Below are 14693 nucleotides of genomic sequence, written 5' to 3' on the forward strand. Positions count from 1 at the left end.
AAAGTATCAGAGTATAAGTACAGCTTATTGTCCATGCCTTCAGATTTAAAATAACAACAGCCTAATAAAGCCTTTTGCAGTAATACCCAGAAAAAAATTAATTTACTGATTTTGAGCTAATTACTTAGCTCAGTAGATTTAGAGTAGATTTAAGGTGACTAAAACTAGACAAAAACAAAATTAGATGACAGTTGTTGTGATTTTCAGTGGTGTTGTCCTTTTTGGAGATCACTCCCATGTACACTCACCTGAACTACAACTTCCATAAGACATTGTGCCAGTCAACTCCTGTTACAGCTAATAAGTAGCTCATTGCATATACACCCACAGCTGCAGATCATTTATACTGATTACACACACTATGCAACACCACTCACATATACACTATTGCTCAGTCTTGTACTGTTATAGTGTGTATTACTCCATGGTTCCTGTCATTGCCTGTCAAGGTTTGGATTTTTAACTGTTTTTGGATTATTGATTGTTTGCTGCCTGCCCTGACATTTTTGCCTGTTTATTATTTTCTTATGATTTTGTTTTACCCCTTTTTGCCGTCTACGCCTGTTAAACATTGCCAGTGCGACCATACTTTGCTTAAATAAAGCTGCACTTGGAACTTTTCCCGTTTGTCTGCATTATTTATAACAACAACAACGATATGACTAATAATAAATGCCATTTTTATACAAATATTAAGACTAGAATTTAATTAACATCATAGCTGTCAAAATTAGCACTCCTTGAACATGTCTCTTCTAGTTGGTCACTGAAACTGAGTGTTGAGTAAGTATGGTTCACACCATACCAAGTTAATACCAAGAACCGAGCATCCCGTCACTCGCTCTCAATTATTTGTGGGATGTTTTTCGCCTTGTTTTTCTACTCAAGTTGATTTTTTTTTGCGCATAACACACAATTGATACTAATACCATGCATTTATAGCAAATACATCATTTCACACTATTCACATGGCCTGGGCAAATATATTTCCAATTTATTTTATATTATTATATATTTTATAAGTCAAAAATGTAATTATGTTTAGGTTTTCCAATAAATTTAAATTTGTATTAGAATGAGTAAGCAATAACAACAATGGTATACAGAATATGAAGATATACAGAAACAATGTATGTTGTATGTTTGCCCTTTTTTTTTTTTTACAAAGCTGATCTGCATTTACACATACAGAAAAAAGCATAATAATAGCTGCATGGTATATATACAGCATATGACAGAAGTAATATGAGTACAATGTAAAACCAAACAGTTTATTTCACTCAAATTTTGATGAAAGTTCATTGTACTTAATAAAAAAATGTTGCCTGAACTCAAAATTATATTTTATTTAGTAGAATTCTATAGTTCCCAGCATGATTTGCATTATAGAGTTTAAGGAAAATAAAGCATGCAAACTCCACATGGAAATGCTAACTTTCCCAGCCGGTACTTAAACGAGCAACCTTCTTGCTGTGAGGGGACAGTGCTAACCACTGAGCCACTGTGCCGCCTCTTCTATAATCATACAAGTGTATAAAAAGTCTATTTCATAGCTGCAGCTGCAATAATGCATGCTATTGCTAACTAAGACATAATCACAAAGATGTGAGTTAATGTGACAATAATGCAAACAACCTGCTCAAATTAGTTGATTCAATATTTCAATTAAGTGGTAAGTAGCATTATCATAATTAGATTTTGGCCAAGAGCTGAGTGTTAATGGGAGACACCTGTGTGCCACCCTACTCATCAAAAATATGTAAAATAAAGATGTAAAGTTCAACTAAACACAAACGTTGGTTTACATAAATGATCTGAGGTAGCATTTTTGCCAGAAATGTTTTGAATAATCTGAATTTAATAGGCTTGTGTAACAGTGTAGTATGGTACTTATCCAGAGACATTAAAGAAGACCAATTATTCCTTTTTTTTTTACAAGATTTAAAATTATTTTCTGACGTCGCTAAAGTGTCTATGTGAAATTTCAGCTCAAAATACTAACTATTTGAAATGGCCCCTTTTAGGTTTTGATCCAAATTGTGCTGTTTTGGTCACCGCCGCTTTTAAGGGCTGGTCCAGAGTGTATTTTTAAGGCTTGGTTGTTTTTATAAGATGCAAAGAAATGTGTGCTCATGCTTCACTTGCAAAAAATCACATAATTTTTTAATATATCTTATACTGCTACTTAGCTAACATGAAAACGACTGTCATATTTCCTAGTTCCTCTGAAAGGCCCACCCTCAAGAGGCTCTAATTGGTCAGCTAACATAATGTGCTGTGATTCGCGAATTGGCTCCACATCACCAGGAAAAGCGTCATGATTTTTACCACAAACAAGCATATGTTTTAATACATTCATAACAGTGTTCGTGCTTTACCATCATGCTTTAAAAAAAACGCACAAATAAAAACCGCTAAATGTCACTATAATCCCTAATAATAACTCCTGCATAGTAGTTCTACAACATTCTGTCATCCCAGTGGCGGGGAATGACCTTTTTACAGTGTCTGCTATAATGTTAATGATGTTTTTGTGTGTTTACATAAATGAATATGGCCACGGTGTAAATGCACAGTACTTTTAAGAGCTTATTGCCACATTATATACTTAGATGACATGATATCATTGCCTTCTGAGATTTTCTGAAGATAAAGACCAAAAAAATAACAATTGTAGTAACTAAAGCAGTCGCGATCGTTTGATCTTATATGTAGTAAGAGATCGCAATGACGTGATGACGTGTGCAGGTGTTGTAGTGCTGTCCCATTTCTTAGGTTTAAATTTTGAAGAGGTAGGGTTTCAAAAATAGAACTGGGATTGGGCCTTAGTTCCCATTAAAATGTCTATTCTAAACTACATTATAAACAGTAAACAGACCTCCAACAGTTCACGATCTTGTACACCTGACCTTGAAGGCCACAGAGACAATACACCATTTTTAGCAAAGTGAAACATTTCCTTCTTCACACAAACAGGATGTCTCATCATCCCCCATAGAAGGTTCTTCTTCCTGTGTCTGACAGGGTGTTTTTGACCCAGACTGCCCCGAATCACAGTGGTCTGGTCAATGGTCAACACTGATATTTCGAGGTCCACTGCCAAGATTCTATCATCAGACATGCTTAAAATGCAATACTCAATTATAACAGGGAACCCTACTCCAACTGTCTTTGCTCAAAGGGACCCTTTACCTAAAAATGCTTGAAAATGCTTATAATTAATAAACACTGAAAAACAAATACTTTGCATGTACATTTCTCAAGTAATTCATAATAAATTTAGAATTATGACCAAATTATCTTTCAAAACTTGAGTCTCTGACATTATCTTCAGCAGGTACGGCTCGAAAACTCTTATGGCGGATGTCTGCTTGTTACTAATGGCCAGGGATTTCTCCCTCTGATGACATGTACGAAGGAAGAATGTCAATCAACGTGTTTCTGCAGACTGTTTTCATGAAGTGTGATTATTAAAAAATATAATTAACTAATTTTTACCATTAGAGGCTTGCTAAAATCAAAAACTTTAAATGCACTTTTCTCACGTAATTCACTGTTAATTTAGAATTATGACCAAATTAATATGTAATATAAATGTATAATTATAATTATGATTAAAAGACTAAATTATGATATACTAAATTATGATATACTAAGTCATAAGATAAATGTATGGCATAAGTTGTAATCATACAACACCTAATAGAAACAAATAAAAATTATGACATGAGGAAGAAACTGTAGAAATTATGCTATTTAATAATTATTGTGTAAATATTAAAGCATATTTATGACACTGACTCACAAATACTGAATAAAATTTGATAAAATACTATGTTATAAATAAATAAACTAAGTTTTTTTTTTAAATAGTGAGTTTTTGCAACCATTTTATAACCTTGACTAAGTTCTCACTTTTTCCTCATTATAATCACTTCACATAAAGTATCTCAGTATCTTAAATTCCTCTTCTCAAGTAATCTCAAAATCAATAATTAATTATAATTGACTAATGCATTGTTTTTTTATGTGGTGGAAACTGGCTTACTTAATTTTATAATATAAAACAAATATAATAAAGCTACAAACTCTTTAAATGTGCCATACTGCATTAGATCTTCACCATATTTAATTGTTTGTTTGTTAATTTGGTTGATTAGTTGTTTATTAATGAATAATTGGGTAAAGTACTGTGATTTTACCATTATAGACCTTTTTCTTGGGTGCTGCATGGAGGGCGCCATAGCAACCAGTGTCTTCCGGTAGAATGCTAAGAAGTTCCGTTTACAGCGTTTACAACCAGTAATTTGCGCTCTGAAAATGGGTTTCAATAGCGTTTTGAGTGGATTACAGAGTGTTTTTGTGACACACAACTTTGAAAGGTGTGTATTAAAGCCGTTAGAATTTGTCAGATGTTGTACAAGTGGTAAAAACGTTCTCCTAGTTCACGTGTCTGCTGTCAGAAATACAGTGTGTGTGTGTGTGTTTCCCTGGCCTGTCAGCTGTTAGCTCGGTGGCTCTTCCAAACACACACACACACACACACACACACACACACACACACACACACACACACACACACACACACACACACACACACACACACACACACACACACACACACACACACACACACACACACACACACGCCACACACAATACTTCACTGCATTATAGAGCAAACCAGATTACTGGCATGAAACTTAACAGGTATGTAAGTCATGCAATTTACAAAAATGACCAATAAAATTCTGTTACTGATACCATGGTTTGTGTGTTTCTGTCATTTCAAAATGTCAATTTATTTTCACTTTGTCACAGTTATTAAATCAGTGTGCTAGTGGGACAGCACAGGTGACTTTAGCGATGACGAGGCTTCATTTAAACAGCAGAAGATGCCGTCTGACAACGAGGGGAAAATGTCTCACAGCAGTTGTTTTCCATCCTATTGGATCACATTTTTTTTAATGATCAGTTCAGGAGGTGGTGCTGATCAACAACAGTATCAGTTTAAAGAAGAGAAATGCAGGTAAAATAGATTAAAATTATCATTTCAAAGCTGTCCAAATGTGACTGTTTACACGCATCAGCTGCCGACCGGAAGTTCTTAGCATTCTCCTTGCGCATACACGCAAAGCATAATGGGTAATTTTGCGTTCCAAGAAAAAGGTCTGTTATTTCAGGCGATAACTGACTTAACTTATTCAGAATATAAAGTGCATTGATTGGGCCTTAGATGTCATAGTCTTACCTTAAGGTGCTGAAGCTGCCGTCGGTCATCCTCTAGTTGTCTTTTCTTATTCTCAATTTCTGTCTGTCTTTTCCTCTTTTCCTGTTAATCAAAATCATGTGATATTAACATTAAAACTGAGGTCATACACACTCAAAGCACTGATGTAACTTAAAACACAAGTGAGCACAAACAACCTGACAATAGCTTACCACAATGTTATATTTTTGCTAGTGTTTTTTTAATTATTCGCTAAGTGACAGCATTCTTTCTTCTGGTTTTGAAACTATGGATGGATAGATGCACTGGGTGCTGAAACATGATTCTACAATAAAATCAATCAAAAATAACAAACTTCTGACTGCAGTTTCAACTGCAGGGAAGTATAAATATTATGATAAAGTTGTTAGTTTTTGTGTTTCAGAGTTATTTTAACTTTGTTTTTTATAGACCATTTCAATGTGGTGATGTCACTGGCCCATGAACATGTTCAGCTTGTTGTCAAACTTTTTCATATCTGTAACAAGAGGTGATTCAATCATTACTTGATGTTTTAACAGCTATCATAACATTATTTATCAATAGGTGGAACGTTTTGGACTCTCAGAAGCTATGGAAATGTAAAACAGGAAATACGTTAGGATTATTGTTATTGTTTACATCTGTCAAAATGGTCTTTATGCATGGCCGTCATGTTGTTTAATTGTAATTTTAAAATAATCCCACTTAATCCCACTTTTGCAGTTGTTTTTAGAAGATAATGTGTCTCCAGCCAGCACACATCTGAAAGTGTTTCTGCATGACCTTCATAGATTCAATTAGTGTTTAAATAAGATATAATGGTGCTAGACCACACAAGCCACTTTAAACACAGCCATAAAATCATCTGTTTTCAAACTGCATATGTAAAAATCTCTGACCCAGTTTCAGATTTGTGAAATGGGTTCAGTAGGTTGGTTTATTGGGACTGCCAGGGGAGCATTTGGTGTGAGAATCTGACTTACTGCAATAGCCTGGAGCCGCTCCTGCTGTGAGACTGACTCTGACATCCTGAAAGAGACAGAATATATATTAAGATACTATGTAGTACAATATCCACAAACAGAAGGAAGATTTGCTTCCTGTTCTGGCATCTGGCCTTTCTTTGTTATTTTGGTGAAGTCTCAATGTAAAATGACATAGTTGCTGTCTTCACATCAGTATATGCATGCCCGTAGCTAAAAGGGGTGGTTTCATTTTTTGTCAAATAGTGGACCATTTCGCAGTAATTTGCTTCATTTTCTATTAAATTATGAAGTTCAAATATTGCATTTTAGTTTCATTTTAAGCACTATTTTTTTGCTGGATTAGCTTGTCGAATGGTTATCATTACTACACTTTTTGATGCAATAGAAAATTCCAATTTTGTCAAAGTGCTTACTATACTATTTTATGCTTACAAAAATGTATTTTTATTTACAAATGTGTATTAAGTTATTACAGTTTTATAAATAATGAAATGAGATTACAATTTTAAATAAAAAAAATTTAACAAAGAAATATGAAAAAATACTTGCTAATTTATTATCATTCACCATTAAAAAAAAGTTAGGAATCTGTTAAAACTTGTTTTAAATTAAAATCTGTAGCTTATAGACAAATAACAAACTGGCCAGCTCGTCTCCTGTCAGAATTTGTCTATTTAAATAATCATTAATAATTACATTTGTCTTAAAGCCTTCTTCTAGTCGTTATTTTCACAATTTATGATGGCATATTGTCAGAAATGGGAAAAATAAGCTCATATAGGGGCCAAATTCTGGACATTGTCAGTGGGGGGTGGGTGTTTTGAACCACCCGAACTCCCCTGGTTATGGGCCTGCATACCCACACAACATGCCGCCAATTTTCCTAGAACCCTGAATTTAAAGCATTAATTAAGAGTCAAGATGGAAATGTAGAAAAGTTGAGATATAAGACCTTTAAAATCTGTTAAAGGTCTCAAAAACAATAATGGCTGCTTAGATTCAGGTTAAAATGGAGCTTTGTCATAATGCAAGTAGGGAACATTTTGAAAAATGAATCTGGAGCTTTCTGAGATTTTATCCATGCTGATTTTGATTGAGCAAGAGAAGAAAAATTCAGCTTTGGAGAGAAACTCCAAAAATTCCTTGTATTATTTGTGCAACTGATTCCAAGAACAGCATAAAACGGCTGAAGAACTGTGTTGACGCTCACCACATCCTCTGAAGCTCATGCGGGAGAAATGTCTGTAGACAAATGCCAGCATGAAGTTCTCCCTAATGGCAAATGAAATCTGGTTTCCCATCAGGAACATCCTAGTTCAACTCACTCCCTAATTTCTTGTCAACACACCCACATTTCCCTGTTCACTTGCGAAGGGCCTGCCCATTCAGAGATGGACCCCTGCTGTCGGCCCCATCTTCTGAAGGACAATACAAAAGCTGAGGTGAGATTCCAATAGGGAAAAGAAAAATGTGAAGACTGTACTCTGACTTGTCACATTACCATCCCCCTTCAGGAGTAAACACAACACCTGTACAAACAGTCTGTCAGAGGAACTGAATGGTGACACAACAGCTGAAAGCAGGGATAATGATGATGCCGAACCTGGCAAACTTCTTTATGGAAGGAAATATTATTTCAAGCTGGTATCACAAAGGTGAAATTATAAAAGCATAGAAATTGCCATATGCTTCCTTTAATTTAAGATAAGCTATTGAATGTTAAGTGAATTTATGTCTACATCTCTGAAACCATTATTAAATGATAGGTTAGAAAATACTAAAAAATTTTTTGGAAGCTGATAAAATGGGTGACAAAATTCCACTGACTTATGTTAAGAGCTCATGTCCAGGCCATAAAAGTAACTTGCCACACCTGCTAATCCGCTTATTTCATGCCCGCCTTTTTAAAAAAAGAAAGTGGCTGCGGTGGGAAGAAACCCGGAAGTATAGGATCAGCACTGTAAACAGAGCAACAACATGCTGTGGACTACAAACCTCCAGTTGTTGCTGCGATTTCAAAGTATAGAAGTGGTGAAAAAATCACTTTAATATAATTCAGTTAAGATTAATTAAAAATATAGGCATCAAACAAAATCATAATCTCTTTAAGAATAATATGCTTAAATGTCCTCCTAGGCTTCAGTTCGTGGCACCAGGTAAACAACATGGAGGCTTCCCTGCTTCAGCCTATGTAACCCAGTGAGCGATGAAACAATGCAGTCCTGTGTAAAATATCTAGAGCACACCCTCATGTGTTCTGTAATAGTGGTCACGATACTGAAATTTTAAAAACGTCCATTTCCCGCTAACATTTAAGCACGTTCATAGACATCGTTAATTTGCCATTGTGTTCACCAGTGCTGAACAGAAATGACTGTGATTGGCCGTGAAGGTCATTGGTTCATTGCTCTTTACCAAATGCAAACACAGATACAGGAACACTAGAGCGTTTTAAAGCCGCAGTCGATTCATCAGTGAATCGCTCGTCTGTGCACGCGGTAAACATTGGTGAAGTGCAGTGAACTGATGACCTCCATGGCCAATCACAGTCATTTCTGTTGAGCAGCATATCAGCAGTGTTTAAAAACGTGCTCAACAATGCTTAAATGTTAGTGGTAAATAGATTTTTTTTTATTATTTCAGTACCAAAATTCAGTATTGTGACAAGTCTAATATAGTGAAAGAATCAGTTCATTAACTTGAGTTTGATAAATGGCATTTAAACGTGTGTTAACCTTGCTTTAGCTTTTAAAATGGTGGCCGTGTAAAATCAGTCTATGGTGACTAGCCATAAAACATTTCCACAAATCCAGATATTTATTACTACTAGAATGACCAACCATATTTACTGTGCTTTTCCCATTTGAAAATAAAACTGAATTGAACATGTCATCATCATAGTCGCAGTATCAAATTCATGCTGGTCTTTCTTAGATCCATTCTCACCGAGATGTTATATCTCTCTAAAATGCAGAGAACCATTTGTTTGTATTATCACCATGTTTCTGTTTTAGCAGAATGATTGCTTGAGTTTTGCATAAACAAGCTAATAAAAAAAAAAAAAAAAGTTTCATTCCGAATAAAGCAATTATGTCTCAGGTTAGAATTATCAGGACCATGAAAGATAGTCAATTACTTCTCTGAACTTTTTTTAGCCCACATTTATCCCATTACTTGATTCAGTGTTGTCAGTGAAGCCAGAACAGCCAATCATGATGATCTTGCAAATGAAAAATATAATTTGATTTGCCTATGTTAGAAACAGCGAATCATTTAAAAACTGGCTGCCATTCATTCCTCACTGATTTGTATTAATTCATAATTTTGTTACCCACTAACTGGCAATTACCAATATTTCCATCACTATCTCACAACAACTTAACTTTTTGATTTAGTGACTAATTTGTATGAACTCACTCATTTAGTACGATTGCCCATCTCCCAATGACAGTTGGGTTTAGGGGTGGAGTTTGGTGCCATGCCTCCTTTTAAAAATCTAACATTTTCTTACAACTGAACTTAAACGAATTTGTGCAATCTAGTCACTAAACTGACAAAACTTAAAATAGTTGTTTCCTCATGAGATCAGATTGGTATTTTATATACCCATCGCCAACATGATTTCTGATTTAATTTTGCCCCTTGGGTATGCCCAAAATACCAGAGACAGTTTAATAAGTGACTTTATTATTAAGTTTATTAAATGTATTAGGACTGTATTATGTTCATAATATGTTTTGGTGTGATTATTAAATTTCAAAGGTTGTTTTAATAAATAAGCATATGCACTGTGTAGTTCTCACAAGAAGCACATGCCCATTGTCTCAATAAAACTGCACACAAACATCATCATCATAATCATCATCAAATAATAATCATAATCATAATGGGCTGCACAGTGGCGCAGTGGGTAGCAAAATTGCCTCACAGCAAGAAGGTCACTGGTTCGAGCCTCAGCTGGGTCAGTTGGCATTTCTGTATGGGTTTTCTCTGGGTGCTCTGGTTTCCAACACAGTCCAAAGACATGTAGTATTGGTGAATTGGGTAGATTAAATTGACCGTAGTGTATGTGTTTGAATAAGTGTGCATGGATGTTTCCCAGTGATGGGTTGCGGCTGGATAGGCATCCGCTGCGTAAAACATATGCTGGATAAGTTGGCGGTTCATTTTGCTGTGGCGACCCCAGAATAATAAACGGATGAACTGAAAAGAAAATGAATGAATAATAATAACTATAGTTATTATTATTATTATTATTATTATTATTATTATTTTATAGCCATAATGACCTTGATCATATTCCAGTTTTCCCCCAATAACTGTGCAGCCCTAAATGATTGTGCTCTTTTTATTGGGGATTTTATTGCAGCAACCACCCTGAACCTGAACCACCAGCCAACACTTTAAACAGCATATAAAATACAGAAAATTTATTACCAACATGCTAACAACCATTTAGATGAGCTTATTAATCACCAAAATAACAAAATAACACCTTTAAATAAATTAAACCAAGAGAAATCCCTTACCATGCATGTCTTGCAATGTAAACAAAAAAGCCCATTATATTTCATGAAGTTGAATGGTAAAAAAAAATCTTGCTGCCTTAATTCTTTTAATCAAATGATCTTTTCTAGTCATCTCAACTTACATCAATCAAACAAACTGAAAAGAAAATCAATTAAACTTTGTATAACTTAAAAATGTAGTTGAAATTATGTATATACGAAATTACATTAAATGTAGTTGATTAGCTTATTAAAATAAATTAAAGCAACATCAAAATATTTGTTGTCTTGACTGTTTGTCATTACATTTTTTACAGTGTGTGATCACTGTATCATACCAAATAATTGTCCAGTTTCTGGTTGATTTGAGAAGATTGTATTAGAGTGGTGGACTGTTTCTGCCAATGTTAACTCTATTTCCTATTTCAACGTTTTTTGCCAATTTTAACTACATTTACATTTTACATTTACATTTAGTCATTTAGCAGACGCTTTTATCCAAAGCGACTTACAAATGAGGACAAGGAAGCAATTTACACAACTATAAGAGCAGCAGTGAACAAGCGCTATAGACAAGTTTCAGGTGTGTAAAAGTCTAAGAAGCAAAACATTAGTAGAATTTTTTTATTTTTTATTTTTTTATTTTTTGAGAGAGAGAGAGAGAGGGAGAAAGAGGGCACAGTTAGTGGTATAGCCAGAGAGGCAATTGCAGATTAGGAAGGAAAGTGGAGACTAAACAGTTGCGTTTTTAGTCGTTTCTTGAAGACAGCAAGTGACTCTGCTGTTCTGATGTAGTTAGGGAGTTCATTCCACCAACTGGGCAGATTGAATGTGAGAGTTCGGGAAAGTGATTTCTTCCCTCTTTGGGATGGAACAACGAGGCGACGTTCATTCACAGAACGCAAGTTTCTGGAGGGCACATATATCTGCAGAAGTGAGAGCAGATACGAAGGAGCACAGCTAGAGGTCACTTTGTAAGCAAACATCAGAGCTTTGAATTTGATGCGGGCAGCAACTGGCAGCCAGTGCAAACGGGTGAGTAGCGGAGTGACATGTGCTCTTTTGGGTTCATCAAAGACCACTCGTGCTGCTGCGTTCTGAAGCAGCTGAAGAGGTTTGATAGAACTAGCTGGTAGCCCGGCTAGCAGAGAGTTGCAATAGTCCAGTTTGGAGAGGACAAGAGCTTGAACAATGAGTTGAGCTGTATGTTCAGATAGGAAGGGTCGGACCTTTCTGATGTTGTAGAGTGCGAATCTGCAAGATCGAGCAGTTCTAGAAATGTGGTCAGAGAAGTTCAGTTGGTCATCAATTGTAACTCCAAGGCTTTTTACCATTTTGGATGCAGTGATGGTTGCTCCATCCATCTGGATTGAAAAGTTATGGTGAAGAGTCGGGTTGGCAGAAACTTCAAGCATTTCCGTTTTCGTGAGGTTAAGCTGGAGATGATGACCTTTAGCTGGAGATGATGATCTTTAAGTCAAAATCTAAATTATTTTGACAATTATTGTGTAAACTGGATTGTTTTCTTTAAGCAATATTTTTCATCAAGCAGATAATGTAATCATATAATGTGACTTTTGCAGGTTTCAGCAAGATGTAAGATTTTAAGACATTTTAAAGACAATTATGAATGAAATTTTTGACTTTATTCAATGCAAAATGGTTGGAATAGATTTTTTAATTCCCCTGTCAAAATAATTTCTTAGCCACATATTTTAAATAATGTGTCAAAACAGTTGTTGAATACATGCACCTTTTTAGCATTTTATTAACAAAAACCTTTTTAACAAAAAAATTGGCAAGTTTAAAAAATTAATATTAGTAGGGTAGCTATAAATACATTGACAACTGTTAAACAAATGTTATTGTAAGGAAGATAAATAAACCATATTGTTATATCGAGTTATTGTTTATTTAACGGGCTATATGCACAGCTAGTGTTTTTTAGCCAATGATAGACTTCCGGTGAAAGCCTAATGTGACTATTTTCAATTTTACAAGTTTCCTTTTACAGCATCAATGCTGTAATTACAATACATTCAGTTAAATAGACTTAAGCATTAATTTAGTTTTTCCAAGTGTGAAACGAGTTAAAAGACCATGTATCCGCTAGCACCGTCAGGATCAGCAGGCAAGCACAGAAATTCTATTGAAAATACTGGGGTTAAATAAACTGCCATATTTTAAAGACATGGGGAAAATGGAATTTAATGCAGTGCTTCTTGTCTGGTCTGAGACCCACTTTAAATCATTTATCTATTAGGCAGTGAAGATCACTGATATTTTAAGAAATCAGACCTTAAACATGGCAATTTATAATGAAAAGACAGTTAACCACAGGCTGGCTGGCTGAATTTAAAAGTCTGTGTGCATATACCCCATTGTGTTTATGACTGGATGAATGTTAGCATAATTTGGTAGCATTACATGGACATTAGAAAAGACTTTTTTAAGGCCTAAAATGTATTTTTTGACATTTTAGACTTCTTAAGAGCCCACGAGCACCCTGCTTGCAGCCCAGTACTATTCCAAAAACAATGCAACTCAAAGTAGTATTCTATTTAAACTCAATTAGGTTTTCTTGAATATTTCCCATGCCTGGCATCAGTCAGACCTTCAGTTATTCCCACCCTGTAAGACCTGTTCACACCAACAAAAATGTTTAATAATAAAAGTAGGTGTAAATTTCTCAATTAAAAATTCTTCCCCTGATACTTAGCAAATATATTCAATATAAACAATACAACACCAGAAAAATGTATTAAAGCTGTTAAATCATATAGGGGCTTAGTAAGCAGGAAAGGCTGTACTATTTTGACAATTTTCATTTTTTCCATATTATTTTTTTCCAGGTTTATTTGACATGAATGATGCAAATTATTAATACAGAAATGTACAACAAACCAGAGTTAGTCAAAATACTTTTTTACATCTCCAGTCCTTGGACTGATGGTAAAATAATCTGTCTAAAAATATAAAACAATCAATCAATACATAATAAATACAAGTTTCAAAATGCATATGATATTTACTGCATTCATAAAACTTCTATCCAACAAGAAATTATACTGAGCCAATAATCATAAAAGCATCTGAGCAATATTACACTCATTAGACCTGCCACGATATCTATTATTTGTTGTACGAAATATTTCACCAAAATATATTACGATAAAGATATCATTTTCATTTTAAGACCATTTTATGCAACTCATTATATAATGCCAGAATGACAATATTATAGCATCATAATGCAAGTACACTCTTCCAAAGAACACATAATATTTTATTCTTAAGAATATTTAATAGGGTATACGCCGAACTTGTGTTGTTCCCATACAGATAAACTTCCGGTGACCGGTTATTCTGCGTTTTTTTTTTTTCATTTTATACATCCTTTTACAGCATGGATGTTGTAATGTAATTAAAATACAATCAAGACATGGCGGGGAAAATGTAATTGAATGCAGTGCTTCTTGTACAATCTGAGACCCACTTTACATTTACATTTACATTTAGTCATTTAGCAGACGCTTTTATCCAAAGCGACTTACAAATGAGGACAAGGAAGCAATTTACACAACTATAAGAGCAGCAGTGAACAAGCGCTATAGACAAGTTTCAGGCGTGTAAAAGTCTAAGAAGCAAAAACATTAGTAGAATTTTTTTTTTTTTTTTTTTTTTTTTTTTTTTTCTTTTTTTAATAGAGAGAGAGAGAGAGAGAGAGAGAGAGAAAGAGGGCTCAGTTAGTGATATAGCCAGAGAGGCAATTGCAGATTAGGAGGAAAAGTGGAGACTAAACAGTTGCGTTTTTAGTCGTTTCTTGAAGACAGCAAGTGACTCTGCTGTTCTGATGTAGTTAGGGAGTTCATTCCACCAACTGGGCAGATTGAATGTGAGAGTTCGGGAAAGTGATTTCTTCCCTCTTTGGGATGGAACAACGAGGCG

At 34.8% G+C, this 14693-nt stretch overlaps 1 protein-coding gene across 3 annotated transcripts in view; it reads right to left on the reverse strand.

The window, feature by feature from the left end:
- The window catches only part of palm1a (paralemmin 1a), an 83164-nt gene that overhangs the window by 30157 nt on the left and 38314 nt on the right, over positions 1-14693 (reverse strand). For all 3 annotated transcript variants that reach the window (XM_056468393.1, XM_056468394.1, XM_056468395.1), the window contains exons 2-3: positions 6235-6280; positions 5252-5332 (exon numbers count right to left, since the gene is read on the reverse strand). In XM_056468393.1, coding sequence (XP_056324368.1) covers positions 5252-5332; positions 6235-6280 — 127 coding nt within the window. The remainder of the gene's footprint in view (positions 1-5251; positions 5333-6234; positions 6281-14693) is intronic.

This window comes from Danio aesculapii, chromosome 11, assembly GCF_903798145.1.
Source record: "Danio aesculapii chromosome 11, fDanAes4.1, whole genome shotgun sequence".
Taxonomy (NCBI): domain Eukaryota; kingdom Metazoa; phylum Chordata; class Actinopteri; order Cypriniformes; family Danionidae; genus Danio; species Danio aesculapii.